The sequence below is a fragment of the Anopheles funestus genome, chromosome 3RL, assembly GCF_943734845.2.
Source record: "Anopheles funestus chromosome 3RL, idAnoFuneDA-416_04, whole genome shotgun sequence".
Lineage (NCBI taxonomy): Eukaryota > Metazoa > Arthropoda > Insecta > Diptera > Culicidae > Anopheles > Anopheles funestus.
Window position 1 is genome coordinate 51822679 of NC_064599.1, and position 14366 is coordinate 51837044.

General features: G+C 40.3%; 2 protein-coding genes across 6 annotated transcripts in view; both read right to left on the reverse strand.

Annotated features, from left to right (window-relative positions):
* Positions 1–14366, reverse strand: part of LOC125769640 (hemicentin-2-like) — a 218616-nt gene that overhangs the window by 162362 nt on the left and 41888 nt on the right. The window contains exon 3 of one of the 5 annotated variants that reach the window (XM_049438444.1): positions 11438–11523. The exons of the other annotated variants lie outside the window; for them this stretch is intronic. The gene's annotated coding sequence lies outside the window, so the exon portion shown is untranslated. The remainder of the gene's footprint in view (positions 1–11437; positions 11524–14366) is intronic. 5 annotated transcript variants of the gene reach the window in all.
* Positions 6186–11155, reverse strand: LOC125769632 (uncharacterized). The gene has a single exon (XM_049438433.1). It carries the CDS (start codon positions 8245–8247, stop codon positions 6823–6825), a length of 1425 nt encoding a protein of 474 aa, XP_049294390.1. The 5' UTR covers positions 8248–11155; the 3' UTR covers positions 6186–6822.

The following is a 14366-nucleotide window of genomic DNA, read 5'->3' on the forward strand; positions in this document are numbered from 1 at the left end:
TTTTTAATAATTTTAATTTTCGAAATATCATACAAAATACCTAAAAAGCAAATTTGGATACCTACTTGAACTTCGAACAAACTGCTTGACTTTTTGGGTAATTTTTTTAATGTAAAAATACCTAATAGGATCAAAAATTAATTCTCTATATGAAATCCGAAAATCTGATAGTTATAATTTTTGGTAAACGATTCAATTATATTTTCATTACTGTCAATTGCTGTTTTTGGATACAAATTTTACAACGAGTTTTTGTGTTTAGTTTTTTATTTGATATGTTTTAAAATGTGTTGCTTCATATTTGCTTTAACTATTCCGTTGTTTACACGTGAATAAAAAAAAAGCTTGATTTGTTTGTTGATTTGTTGAGCGATGATTTGTTTTTAAAACTTGATAGAACTATTTTCATTGGGTGTCACAGGAGCCCCTGAGTAAGTACCGCACTGCATTTGAATTTCAAGAGATTCAATCTTCAAATTGATTCCCATTCCCACCATTTATCATCAATTCTTTTTTTTTTAATAAAAATATAATAAACATAAATTTTGCAAGTAATTAAAAACTTATTTAGAAAATCATGATTGTTACGGTTACTTTTTACCCAAACTTGTTATGAATAATTGTGATTGTGTGGTTGGTAGTATTCTCTATTATTTGACTTTAATGTTGCGTTAACATTGTTATACTTTATTCTGATATTTTTTTTAATTTTTCAACTATTTGATTGCTTTGTGCTGGTTTTACAATAAGTAATTTTGAAATGAAATTCCATATGCCGTATGATACGAAAATCATCGAGGAATACCTCTGGTTGTCAGATTGTCCGTAATTCCTTTATTTAGCGCAGAACTTCCTTTATTTGGCCAAATATATTTATTATATAAAATGAAAGCAAAAAAAAAAATGCTTCTACGAAACAAAATCCCTGTATAAAAATTCTCGACATGGGAAGAAAACTTCTGCACAGATAAAACATTTAAACTGCGTGTTTAGATGCAATATTTGGAGAAAAATGCAAAGATATGTTTCGTTCCCGTGCTTGGGAAACATTAGAAAAATAGTTTTACTGCCTCTTAGCGAAGGGTCGTCAGCTTCTGCGGTAGTTATCTCACGAAACATGACTCTCCACCCACCAGAGTAGCAATTTTGTGAACCAAAAACAACTAAACGGTATGTAAAATTGTTAGTCTAAATAACGAAAAACTACTAAAAAAACATACATACACACACACACACACACACCACTTGAGTAACATCTTGAGATAATGTAAGTAAGCTCGTCCACACACATTTCTATCAGGCAACACTCCAGTCAGGCAAAGTTAAACGTAACAGCTCGATTCCTAACATTGCGGAATGAACAGCTTGGTTTACCCAACACCACAAGCACTTTTGTGGCATGTATTTTTTTTGTTTTGGTGGCCTAGCCTGCGTCTAAAATGTGATACTGGAAAACACTTTTCCTGAAAGAAGATGGACGGTGGGAAAGACGAAAACCTCTCACACTTGACACGCAATTAGCGGGAAGCGTTTTAGCAGCTTTCAAGCATGCAATCAAGTTGATTCAAACCTCAGGATAGACATAAACATGCGCATATGCCTCGGCTAGTCATGTAAAGAGGAAGGAGTTACGAAATCTTCCGTTTCGCAACCACATTTGACGACCATCTTCTCGAAAGTGGTCCCTGCCAGGAAGGTAGCCTTTGGAACCAAAAATTTATCGCCTCTTTAAGTGAAGCACCTGAAAGTCAGCTTCATAACGTCTGTGAACGTAAACGTCGACGCCTCGGTTTTGGGGCTGCCACCGCTTTTAAGGATTTTATCAAAATTGTTATCAACCAAAGCGACCTTTGCACATGCCCAACGCAGAGTGTGTAGCCATAACGTCCAACGTGGAAGAAAATGCTTCCAGCTAGCAAACAGAAGGCGAGATAATGGCTTGTGTTGCACTCGAGACCCCCGAAGCACACCGAGATAACCATAATTAACAAGACCCACAAGTTTCCTTCGCTGTACACAATCGCTTGTTTGCTTTTCCCGCGCTCTCGGAACACCTGGAGTCCCGGATGTCCCGGAAGTTTGCGTACGGACACGTCCTGATTACACGAGCAACCACCATCGGGTCTCGGGGTGTGTATGATGAACTTCCTCTCGAATGTTGCCAGCAACCATCCTTCGCATCCGCCCTGTCATCTCATGCTTTCCCCGTTCGTACAGTCTCATTTAATTGGGAGCAGCAAACCAACATATAGAAGCAAGTACTTCTTTCAAGACGGTTAGGATTCGCCCTCGCTCAGCATCTAAGAACGTGCATCCTTATACATACGTACAGCATCGACCGGTCGGAAGTTGGCCTCTGATCCCCTCCCATAGCCAAGGTATCGTGATCCAATCGCAGGTCTAAGGTTTCTTTTCGGGAAACCACGCTGTCTTCTAGTACCGAAGCACGGACACCCATTTACGGCGTGGAACAATAAAATCTGACATCTCTCACCCCTTCTAAACTGGCCATCGAACGACGAGAACCGTAGAAAAGAGTCGAACGAAGAGGTAAAATTTATTCCACCTTATCGCTATCGTTTATTTCTACGTCGGATGCACCTCACGTGCATCCGATGCAACTGGCACCCTCAGTCCCTTTTGTGTCATCTCGCTTCTGTTGTGGTTCGGTGCCCCTGTGTCAACATATGCATGTGCGGCAGGCATGAGTGGTGCGATGATACAGGACCAAGATCCGATCCGGACCGTCTTAAGATGCCGACCAAGCAGCGATAACTAGGACAAGCATGACAACAACACGGTGAACTCTTGCACGCTTTTTCCTGGGAAAACTTCCTCGAGAAGAACCGAACCATACTTTCCTCGACACACGGACCTGTCCTTTCAGATAGAAACACTGGAACGTTGGTAATTCCTAGTGCCACGTTCAACATGGAACATTCCTTACTCACTCCGAGCTTTCGGATCTGGGTATGGGTGTTTCGAATCGAATTAAGATAAAGACATGAATTGATTTCTTTAAACTGGAATGTTCGAATGTACGGTAACCATTGCATCACGATGCAATAAAATAAATGGGACAATGCAATCCTCATCCGGATGCAAATTGTGGTGGATCTGGAAAGGGATTTTAAAGATGCCATTCGTGCATTTCGCATGGGACTGTCTCGTATCGGTATCCAGTGACAAAAAGCCAAAGTGCATGGACGGTGGCCATACAAATATGCACATCTGGTGGCATTTACATTCTCACGGTCGCCTGTTGCTGCTTATCAATTTATCAATCAATCGGTTGGCTTAGCACAGGTTAGGGGTTTAGGGTCTTTGGTTCGATGCGGTAAAGGAGTTGCACATAACAACTAGATTGATTTACGACTTTGTAAGGCTTCTAAGCTCAGTGGTTCGAACGTAAAAGTTGAAGTGTACAAAGAATTTATTGAAAGCTTGGAAATACTTACAACTCATTTTTAAACACACTTGCATCAATTGTTTAGGTTCAAAACATTTTGTCAGAGCATTAATTTCTATTATCTGGATTACAAAGTAAAAACTTTTTGTAAACATAGTTATTATTCCTTCGAAAACGTCACTGATCGTCCTTTACAATAAAAGTTTTACTGTAGGTTTTCTTTTAAATGGAAGTTTAAGATCAATCTTTTAGTGAATAATGATGTGAGTTAAATTTACTATTAATCGACTCTGCCATGATTATTAATAATATAAATTTTAAAGTAACTAATCATTAAGATTATCTAAAAAAATCAACTTAAACCTTGAGAAACTTAAAAAGTCACATTTTTGTCAATGCAACTGGATAGCGTGGCGCTTATACTGAATTTTTTTTTTTTTTTGCTCGGTTAGAACGGCCTGGCCGTATCAAGACTTTTTTTTACCACGTAGCAGGATAGTCAGTCCATGCTACGGGGAGACGGTCCGGATGGGATTTGAACCCGGTCCCTGCCGTGTGGACGGGCGCCGTTTTTCACATGCACCACCGGGCCGCCCCACTTATACTGAAATCTAAAAATAGAAAAAAAAATCTTTAAATAAGCTTGAATAAGTAGAATTAAAAATATTTTGAGCTTTATAAGTTATGTATTTATTTAAGAAGAGAATGATAATTAATAAAAGAAAAAAAATGTCATTTTCTAAATCTTGTCGTATTGAAGTACTAAAACAGATTGTTACATATGTCTTTGAATAATAAATATGATTGATTTATGCATTTATAAGTGTTTTTTGTTCAAAAAATTCTCGAATCTCAAGTTAAATAATACGATTACTGGTATTTCTGGTTTCATCTGATAAAATTTCCACACACTCGAACGTAATCCTTCTTTTATTGTCCAGATCCTGGTCGACCTATCTTATCTTCCGCTCGTTGTGCCGCATTGATTGATGGAATTTATGCTTCGTACCAACTATGTCAATGCTATGCAGATCCTTTGCCTAGGAGGCTCATGCGCTACACCAGTCGCCTATGAATCCTTCTGCTGCGGGAAAGTATTCATTTGCTTGCCATTCAACGTTCTGTGCAACAAGCTTAACTAACCGTCTAACGAAGCAACCTGTCAACAGCCCGGTTGGTTGACCTGTTTTCATACTGCTTTCCACAACTCTCTCGTCACCGTAACAGCTCGACTCGTAAAAAGAAAAATCAGCGACAAAAGTTGCACCACACTCGCGTTTCTTCGGGGTGGAAAATGATTGGCACAAATAGAAAGTGTTGGGTTTCAGCGAACTCCACCCCCAAAACGTTTCACCAGTCACGTCTGTGATGTCCTTGTGGCAAAGTTTTGCTGCTCGGCTCATCCACTCCGACCGTGTACGGGTGTGGGAGTGTGTGGTTGTTATTAAGTATAATTTGATTTATTTTCATTACCACAAATGTCAATCACAGTGTCACCTGTTGGTAGAGGAATGTGTTTATGAAGCAGAACTCGTCCGTTCAGCCATTGCACAAAAAAGGAATAAAGAACGAGTGCTTCAACAAGTTTAATCAGCCAGTGGTGTAACTAAAGTGAAAATGATTCTTTGTTTTTGTTCTAAGAAGAACATACAATATTTTGTTTGAAAACACTTCATGTTTCTTCACCAGCTCAAAGCCATAATCATTAAACAGGAATACTCTAGATACTTGTTGAAGCACATGTAAATACAAACAGGGAAACCACAGGAACTTCATACTATACTTCACATCATAACATACACCGCAGCATAAAGCGTAATGACCATTACCTTTACAAGCAGATAAAGAAAAAGCTGCAACTTCTGCTACTAATTCCATGTGATAAGAGAATAATTTCCACCCAGTTTTTCCCTCACAAACTGCACCAAAACCCATCGCAACTCATCAAATTAACAGACTCACTAGTGGCAGGAAACTTGCATCATCGAGTTTTTTCTTTTTTTGCTTTTTAGATTTTTCCTCATACAAACATCTCAATTTTTGGGTGCAATTTTTAAGTGTACTCTTGCGCATCAGTTGGAAGCAAACGGTTTCGGGGAAAATCACTCCAGCACCAGCACACTCAACATGCATTTCAGAACAAACTCCACATCGCGAGGTATGCATTCCCATCTCTCCTTCCCAAGGGTGTGACTGGCAACACTGGCATTAGGCCAACGTATGTTTATTTAGGTACACAATCCCGGCACTCCTATGGGTGGAATGCAGCGAAACGAAATAAGCGGATAAGTTGCGGTGAAAAGCGAAATAAGTGGCAGTGAAGCACGCGAAAAAGCGCCTCCAAATGTTTGCGGTCGACCGCACGGGTGGCTCTAGCGCAAGCCTGCATGTTTAAGTAATTAAATGGAAAATCTCGCTTCTAAGGTACGCTTCTATGTCCCTGTGTGTTTGTGTATTTGTTTGAATGAAGTACCGTGATGTGGGTGGCTTCAAGGTGAGATTTATAATCCACGAGCACAATCCGAATGCGCAAGGAAGTTTTTAATGGCTTAGCATTTTCTATGTAAATCGGTAACAGAAAATGGCTTTAAACATACTTTGCAGCTTTAATGTAAAGTATATAAATGAATTCAATTTAATCACTGATTTTTTTAGTTTAATAAATCTAGAAATATGGGGCGGGCCGGTGGTGCATGTGATAAACGGCGCCCGTCCACACGGCAGGACCGGGTTCAAATACCCTGCTACGTGGTAAAATAAGTCTTGATACGGCCAGGCCGTTCTAACCGAGCAAAAAAAAAACTAGAAATATCAGTATCATCGTATTTAAAAGTTGATTTGAACCTTTATTATAAAGTAATTTAGGCAGTTAAAATCATACTCCGAGATAAATAGAGCAAACCGTTAGAAATTTGTAATAAAAAAAGAAGAAAAATAAATTAAAATACAAATACAGTCAAACCTGCTATAAACTGTCAACCGAAAATGTCGTTCTTATCTTTAGAATTTTCGCAAATTCTATAATTTTCCAACTGTGATATTGATCCTTATTCGATCCTTATCATCAGCGATAAGAGATCTTGAATAAAACACACTCTCGATGATCTCTCTCTAGCCAATTACTTGCGCTATCGGATTAGCCATCGGACAATTTTATACTACCAAATGTAAAAAAACTCGTTAAAAGGGTTATAAGGGAGTTGACTCTATAGTACACAAAATTCGAAAAATTCCACTGTGTTTTTAAAATTTACTCAATATTCTTTCTTATTTTCCTTTTGTTAATTATTTACTTAACCTTAAAAACATGAAAAACGCGCATAAAGCAAAGTACTCAACAGCTTAACAACAAAATTTCATAAAATTTATTCGATGTTCTCTAACCCTCTTCCTTTACTTACTCACATTTTATTTTAAAGTGTTTGCATTGTTTGTTTTTTGACATTGTAATCCCATTGTTGTATTAATTCTATCTGAGCGTTGATGTCCCTCACCGACAATGGCTCAATATTGTTATGATCAAATAGTTCCACCTGCAACACATCGGTACATCTATTAACACTATTTGGGAATGTTAACAGGTCCATCGTCACACGTAATCGAAGAACTTGTATCAGCATCCGATGATCCGGCGCCAAGGTGCGCTTATAGTTTCTGAGAGTCTTCGCAATAAGAAGCAGAGCACTTTCGCGGCGCCCAGTAACGTACGCTTGCAGACACAACCCATACGTCAGATTGCCCTGAGCAAGCGAAATCGACAAATTCCTTGAACCATACAACTGCTTGAAGATTTGCTGAGCGTCCGCGTACACAATCACACTTTCGCCGACCTTATTGCACGCAAGCCAAAGAATGGCCAGATCTTCCAACGTTTCAGCGTACAGAGCACTCACTCGTCCGTAATTTTGCACAACTAAACCGATCGCTAGTTTCAGTATGAATGCGGCTTTTGTATACATTCGAAGGCCTAAACAAGCGCGAACAAGCTGCCGAAGAACATCGATAACAAGCCGACTAGGAGATCGTTGACTGATTCTGTTCAACGATTCCATACCGCACAGGTAACTGAGTTGAACGTAAGAATCCTCAAAGTGGTATAGCGAAAACGAATGGAAAACTGCGATCTGGAGATCGTGCAAGCTTTGTAGTTCGTTTTCTTTGCCGGGAATTCCATGGGCAAAATTCGCAAGCCATGTTACTTTAGGCAGCATTTGTTGTATCAGTTCGTATGTTTTGCTGGCGTTGATCAGTTTTCCGGCAAGTGTTTGAGCTCGCATCAGCTGGCGCAGCACGGGGAGTTCTTCCTCCCTACCAAAACGGGCAAGTTGTAGGGCAAGTTGAAGTATACCGATTGCTTCCACGGTCCAACCAGTCTCGATCAGGAAGGTTCCTATTCGTAGCCCACATCTGTAATCCAGCCGGGAATAACCACCGGGACGAATCTTTTCCTCTGCTAGCTTCTTGTACTGACGGAACAGTTGGATCGGTACAGATTTTTTGACACTATGCAACCATTGCAAACATTGTACCAGCGGGGTTAGATCACCGGACAGACATCTGATAAAGTCACTGACTAGTAGTGGATCGGAAAGAATCTGCAGCTGAACATCCACCAGGCTAGGGTAGTCACACATTTCGGCTAACAAGTCTAGCCGTGTGCCTAAAGGTAACTCGTCTACTGCAGCTCTGTAATTCGGGCATCGCGGGTTATTGGAAAAGTTCCTTGTGATAGCTTCTATTGCTAGCCGGTACAGTGGCTTACTGTTTTGCAGCAAGCAAGTACTGTTTGCTCCCATATGAATATCATTAAGTGGCCAGTACTTAGCCATATGATACATGGCAGGTAGTGTCGAATTATTATAACACAGTTATCACTATTTTCGCTTTTATCTTCCACAAAATAGATGTTACCAGGCAAAAAAAATCTCTTATTTTTTCAAACACTATACACACACGTTACTCTTGCATCGTTCGGTGATGTGTTACTTTCAAAACCTTTCATTCTGTTACCCTTAAGCAGGAGCTTGTTCTTCCCCGAACGACAACCACATACTGACAGCAGTGAAGCAGAACTTATTTGTGGCAGTCGCAAGATGTGATAAATATTTTTCCACCTACGAGATGAAGTATTCAACCTTTTCCGTTCTTTTATGAGGGACAAAAAAGAAAATAATAAAGCGAAAACAGAAACAGAACAATTCGGTCATTGTAAGGGTTTTCCTAACAAGTTGCAGAGTTATGTTTATTCAATGTTTTTGGAGAGAATAAAAATATAACAGGTACGATGGCAAATATCAACATACCTGCAGAAGCTCGAGTAGCTTCAAAGTTTGTTTAAATAACATAAAACAAACGATTTATAATGTTAGAATTTTGTTTAAGATCTGTGTAGTTAAACATTGTAATAGATAAACAATATAATATAATAGTTTTACTAAAATAAGCGAACGAAAAATTGAGGTTACTTTATTTGCTTAGAGTGCTAATAAAGGTTTTCTCATGGGAGAACCCATGATGCAAACTCTAATCACTCCGATACGTCAATAAAGCAATGAGCTAATATACCGAATAATTCCCAAAAAGGATCTTATGTCTTCCCTTATGACCTTCAGCTGAGAGCCATGGTCGCAATCGTTATGGAACATGCACAAAAAGGGGTGAAACATTAATCCAAACGCCTACACCATATCTTTTTCATAACATGGTCCAATCTCTGATGGAAGGTTCAAGCATCCAAGCAAAATGGGCAAGGGGCACAAAGAAAAAGCCAGCGGACATGTACCTGGGTATGAGAACAAAATCAACATTGGTATGGATTTTTACATAAGACAGGTAACAGGTCTGATGTTGTTTGGCTAGAGCAACACAGAGGTAACAAAAGAGAAAAGGGGCCTATATAACTGAAAATGGCAATCGCAACCTTATTCTTAGCGTCCCGAGGGTGTACACGGTGAAAGAGATTCATTAGCAGATAATCGGAGCGAATGCCGTTTTTCAGATCGAAAAAGGGAAAAGGGATAGATCTAGTGCGAAACCAGCAGAGGTAGCAATTTGCGTCCTGGGTCTACTGTTCCCTCAAGGTGTGTACCTTTGCTCACACCTAATTAACACGCATATTTGCTGGGATCTTGACAGGAATGGAAAGCCTCCAGCCATAACTCACACAAATTTTGATCCTTAATTTCCCTACTGACGCGATGGATTGTATAAAAATCAAGGTAGACATGTAATTTGTTGTATGCGTTGAAACTTTAAGGAAGCTTCTGTTCTCCGTAACTCCTTCTTTTTATCGTTTGAATGAAATTTGTACACTCTGTTACATTATTTCCAAGAAGCAATTAAGATGTACAAAAATGCATCAGTTTATCGATCGGAAAACCGGCAAAACAAACTCCCTCAACAATAGGCCATTTCTAAAGCTGTCCTTACTAGCGACAATAAAGCGACTAATCTTTAAACGAAAATTGATCAAAGCAATATCAACCACCGGAACATGATTTGAAAAGAAGGAGATGACCTACTTTGCCCGGGAGTTATTCAAAGCATCCAGCACATCAAAAGCGGAAACGTATAATCGAAAGAGCGAAGCGACAGCTCAAACTCAAACAAGTGAAGCAAAACAACAACGAAAAAAAAACAACTAAGAACACGTTATTTCTGCCTCAACTTGTCGTCCGGTGCTTCTTTGCCCCTGGTACACTGGTAAATCTCTATAGCCTGATAGGCACGTGCACACCACAATCGATGATCTTTACAGAATACACGTTTTGCTTTTCATCGTCACAAGCTTTTCGCATAAGGCTCGATACCGGATAGAATTTGGATCAACCACCTTCAAGAACAGCCAGTCCATTGTTTTGAGTTTAAATTGAATTTCGTTCATCAGACAGTTCGCACCATCCCCGTAATATACACGCTTCAGTTAGGTGGACTTCAATGCGCAGCTGATATATGTACCACCTTTACGTATCATCTGAATATGTGCCGCAAAATTTTTCCACCAGAAATCTGGTCGTGATTCTTGTATCCCCTCATTTTTTTCGTTTTAGTGCAAATCAATTGTATTTGGAAACAAAAATCTGTACAAAAAATGTTTGATATACTATTTAAACTACATTTCTACCTACCTTCACACATTTTGAACTCTTTAACATACAATTCGATTCGTAAAAAATGGATTCATTTCTTTCCCCATTTCACTACCAAATTCACTAATCTTATCGTTGCTTTCCCCTTTCTTTATCGTAAAAACATCATTCGTAAGCGGATTTGGAAGTGATGTAACTTTTTGACAGCTTGCCAGCGCCCGAAAGCGCTGCAAGCCAAATGCATTCGCTGTGATGGGCTTTCGGTTAGAGCGGAATGACAAGCACTGGCGTCATCGTGGCGCATTGCCTGTTCGCCAATTCTATTGCTAGTGGTGAAACCCATCGTCCTCGTTTTGCTGGGTAGGCTTTCCGTGTAGCCAATTTCTCGTTAGTCGATTTGATTGATGCAAATAAGCGGATTTGCTTCGGTTGGCTTCGTACGCGACGTGGAAAACCCATCCTAACAAAGCATGTACTGAGTGAAATAAAGACAAAATGGCATAATTTCAATGTCAAAGCACGACGTTTTGGGTCTTGATTGGGATTTTACTGCAACACTTTAAGCAAGTAAACTTCTGTTAAGAAGAAGAAAAAATAACATTTTTTATAAAAAAACCTAATGTTCATGCAAATAAGATTATTGTAATTTATTTAAAATAAATAATTTAATTGTTTTAAACAAACAACAAACAAGCAACAAAAAATCAAATTCACTTACTCTTGTTTTTTTCATTTTAAATTAAAGATAATTAAAAAGCAAGGCGAAAATACATGGAAACATTTAATTATATCAGGATACATTCAGGAAATAAAACAATAAATTTTCCAACCAAGTGGTAATTTTCAACCTTACACCGGAAAGCAATAAAATGTCTAGGTTGAATAATATTGTACCACAAAATCAACAATCGAAAAACACAGAAGTTAACAATAAACATACATTCCACACGAAAGCCATCCTCATCCCAAAACGCTTACACTAAGGACCGAATAGCTCCGCCGTTTGGTGGTTGTGGGGACGCTCACCTGTAATAAAAACATGAATAAAAAGTCAAAAATTAGCACCAGACAGAAAGAACAGGCTGATCGAAGGTTGCTTCATTTGAAATTTAAATACCCGAAACTACTTCGAGCAGACCGAAGGGAGACTTACAAGTATTGCGCTGGTTAATTCGACCAGCAATATATTACAGGCAAAGCACGAAGCAAAAACAAATTCCCCAACGATGGATCTTGTGTAAAATAATGTCCTAATTTAACGCAACGCAGAACCCAAAAGTAGTTCACGTGACGGCTCCACGGCTGGAACAGTGTAACCCCTCATTTTCGGTGCAGAATTCTTGTCCAAATCGTCGTGAAATAAAATAAAGGAGCAAAACCCCCCCCGGGGTGGAATAATCAACGAAACAACGAATGAAGCACCGAACACGAAACTTTGTCACTTTGTAAAACGGGAAAACTCATTGAAAGCTTTTTTGGGGTGTAGTTTATGGGGATCTGGCTCGACTTTCTTTCACCTTGTTTTATGTTTGTTGCGCTCGTTGCTTTCATGGTTGGGTATGCTTCATGCTTCGTGGGAAAAGTATTTGAAAATCGATTTTCTATTTTCTTAGCATTAGTTTGGGTGACTGCAAAAGTTCCAGACTAGTGATGGGTTCTCGGAATCGCACCCACGGCTCCGAACCGCTTCCGAGCATAGCAACTCCGGCTCCGATTCCGGCTAGGTTAAAACCACGATTCCGCCCGGAGCCGCCCGGAGCCGTCCGGAGCCGTCCGGAATCGTCGGAATCGTCCGGAGCCGTCCGGAACCGTCCGGAGCCGTCCGGAGCCGTCCGGAGCCGTCGGAATCGTCGGAATCGTCCGGAGCCGTCCGGAACCGTCCGGAGCCGCCTAGTCGGCAGCCGGAGCCGTCGGAATCGTCGGAATCGTCGGAGCCGTCCGGAATCGTCCGGAGCCGTCCGGAGCCGTCCGGAGCCGCTAGTTATTGCTAGCGCTTTTTTTTTATTTTTTTAAATAAAGATTGCTTTATTTTTTTTATTTTTATCAGATTATATAAAATTTGCTGATAGTGCAATAATCTAGGTTATATCATAGCCAACTAGCGGCTCCGACGGCTCCGGACGGCTCCGACGGCTCCGGACGGCTCCGGACGGCTCCGACGATTCCGACGATTCCGACGGCTCCGGCTGCCGACTAGGCGGCTCCGGACGGCTCCGGACGGTTCCGGACGATTCCGACGATTCCGGACGGCTCCGACGATTCCGACGGCTCCGGCTGCCGACTAGGCGGTTCCGGACGGTTCCGGACGATTCCGGACGATTCCGACGATTCCGACGATTCCGGACGGCTTCGACGATTCCGACGGCTCCGGCTGCCGACTAGGCGTCTCCGGACGGCTCCGGACGGCTCCGGGCGGTTCCGGACGGTTCCGAATTTGGAGTACTGCACCTACCTTCCGGAGCCGCTTCCAAAATTTATGGAGTCATTCGGAAGCGATTCCGTTTTTTTGTCGGATTTACCCATCACTATTCCAGACCCTAAATAGAAATACAAAACATGAAGGACACAGTGACAGGGCTGCGGAAATCAATTTTTATCTTCCACACGGTCTTTGTCAAATAGGTTGGCGTCAACTTTTTTCAACTCCTTGCTTTTCCAACCTTTTTCCGTTTTGTGACGCCTCCTTTCTACGATACAATGATGGTGATGTAGAAGGTAACTGAAAAATTGGTTAAAAATTATTAACATTGAGACAAAACGACGACCAAACGAGATGATCGCTTCTCAACGAAATTGGATAGTCTTGCTGCGTCTGTTACGGTGCCAGACAGGCGACTCTGTACGTACCTACGGAGAGACCAATCAACTGGTAAACATAATAATTTTCGATCATTTGTGAATGCATAAATAAACGGATCGAAAATGGTAAAAGGCCCACTGTTGGGCAACTGTTACTGTGAACCATGATGATGATGATGATGCGAAACAGGATGATGTCCAAAATAAAGTTTAAAAGAAAACATCCACGATCAATGACATGCACAAAAAGCGAGCCATTCCGCGCGAAAGCCTTTTTCGTTACGGTTTATGCACGAGAGGGCAGAAAGGATGGAAAAATTCAATTTGATGAAAATGTTCCTTCGTTTTACACCGGCGTGCCCATTAGCGTTTTGCACCAACGAACCATTTCGGAACGATGAGTTCAGTTCACTCTCTTTTCCGGATTCATGCCCGGCTGCTCATTTCGCTGTTTTTCCAATGGAAATGTATCTGCCCTGAGGGAAGGCAAGACAAAAAAAGGTATTAGCCTACGTGCAACGATGTGATCGGAAATGAGAGTTTGCAATATGATGCAACAAACTTTGATGGAAAAGATGATTAACAAAAGTAGAACATTTAATTAGTTTCCCTTTACCAGAACGAACATTCTGAAGCATTTGTTTGTTAAAAATGTTTTGTGAAACACATACAGGTTTGATCATTTGTATGTAATTCGCATTATAAAAAATGTGCCTTTTTTTAAATTCCACATAACTAATAAAACATAAAAAAATGGTGAAAATGATTTTGGTTCCTGAAATTTTCCGTATAATAAAATACTTTTAACAAATACCAACTTTATTTCCTACTTTTTGTTAGTTGCATGAAAAATTTTCAGCGATATACCGAGCAAATCGTGCAAATATTTATTAAATATTTCTCGCCTGTCTAGGCTCACCAGTGACATTTTTTTCTCTTGAGTGTACTGTTTGGCTGGTAGGATTGGAAATTTGTGGGATTTTGGTTCCCCGCTCTGATAAATATTTTTGCAAACCAATCGGCAATATCAATCGCATTCGAAACGCGGGAACATTCCAACGCCAGGATGA

Excerpts from the sequence above, each read along its gene's own strand:
- LOC125769632 (XM_049438433.1), bottom strand. The coding sequence starts at position 8,247 with ATGTATCATATGGCTAAGTACTGGCCACTTAATGATATTCATATGGGA.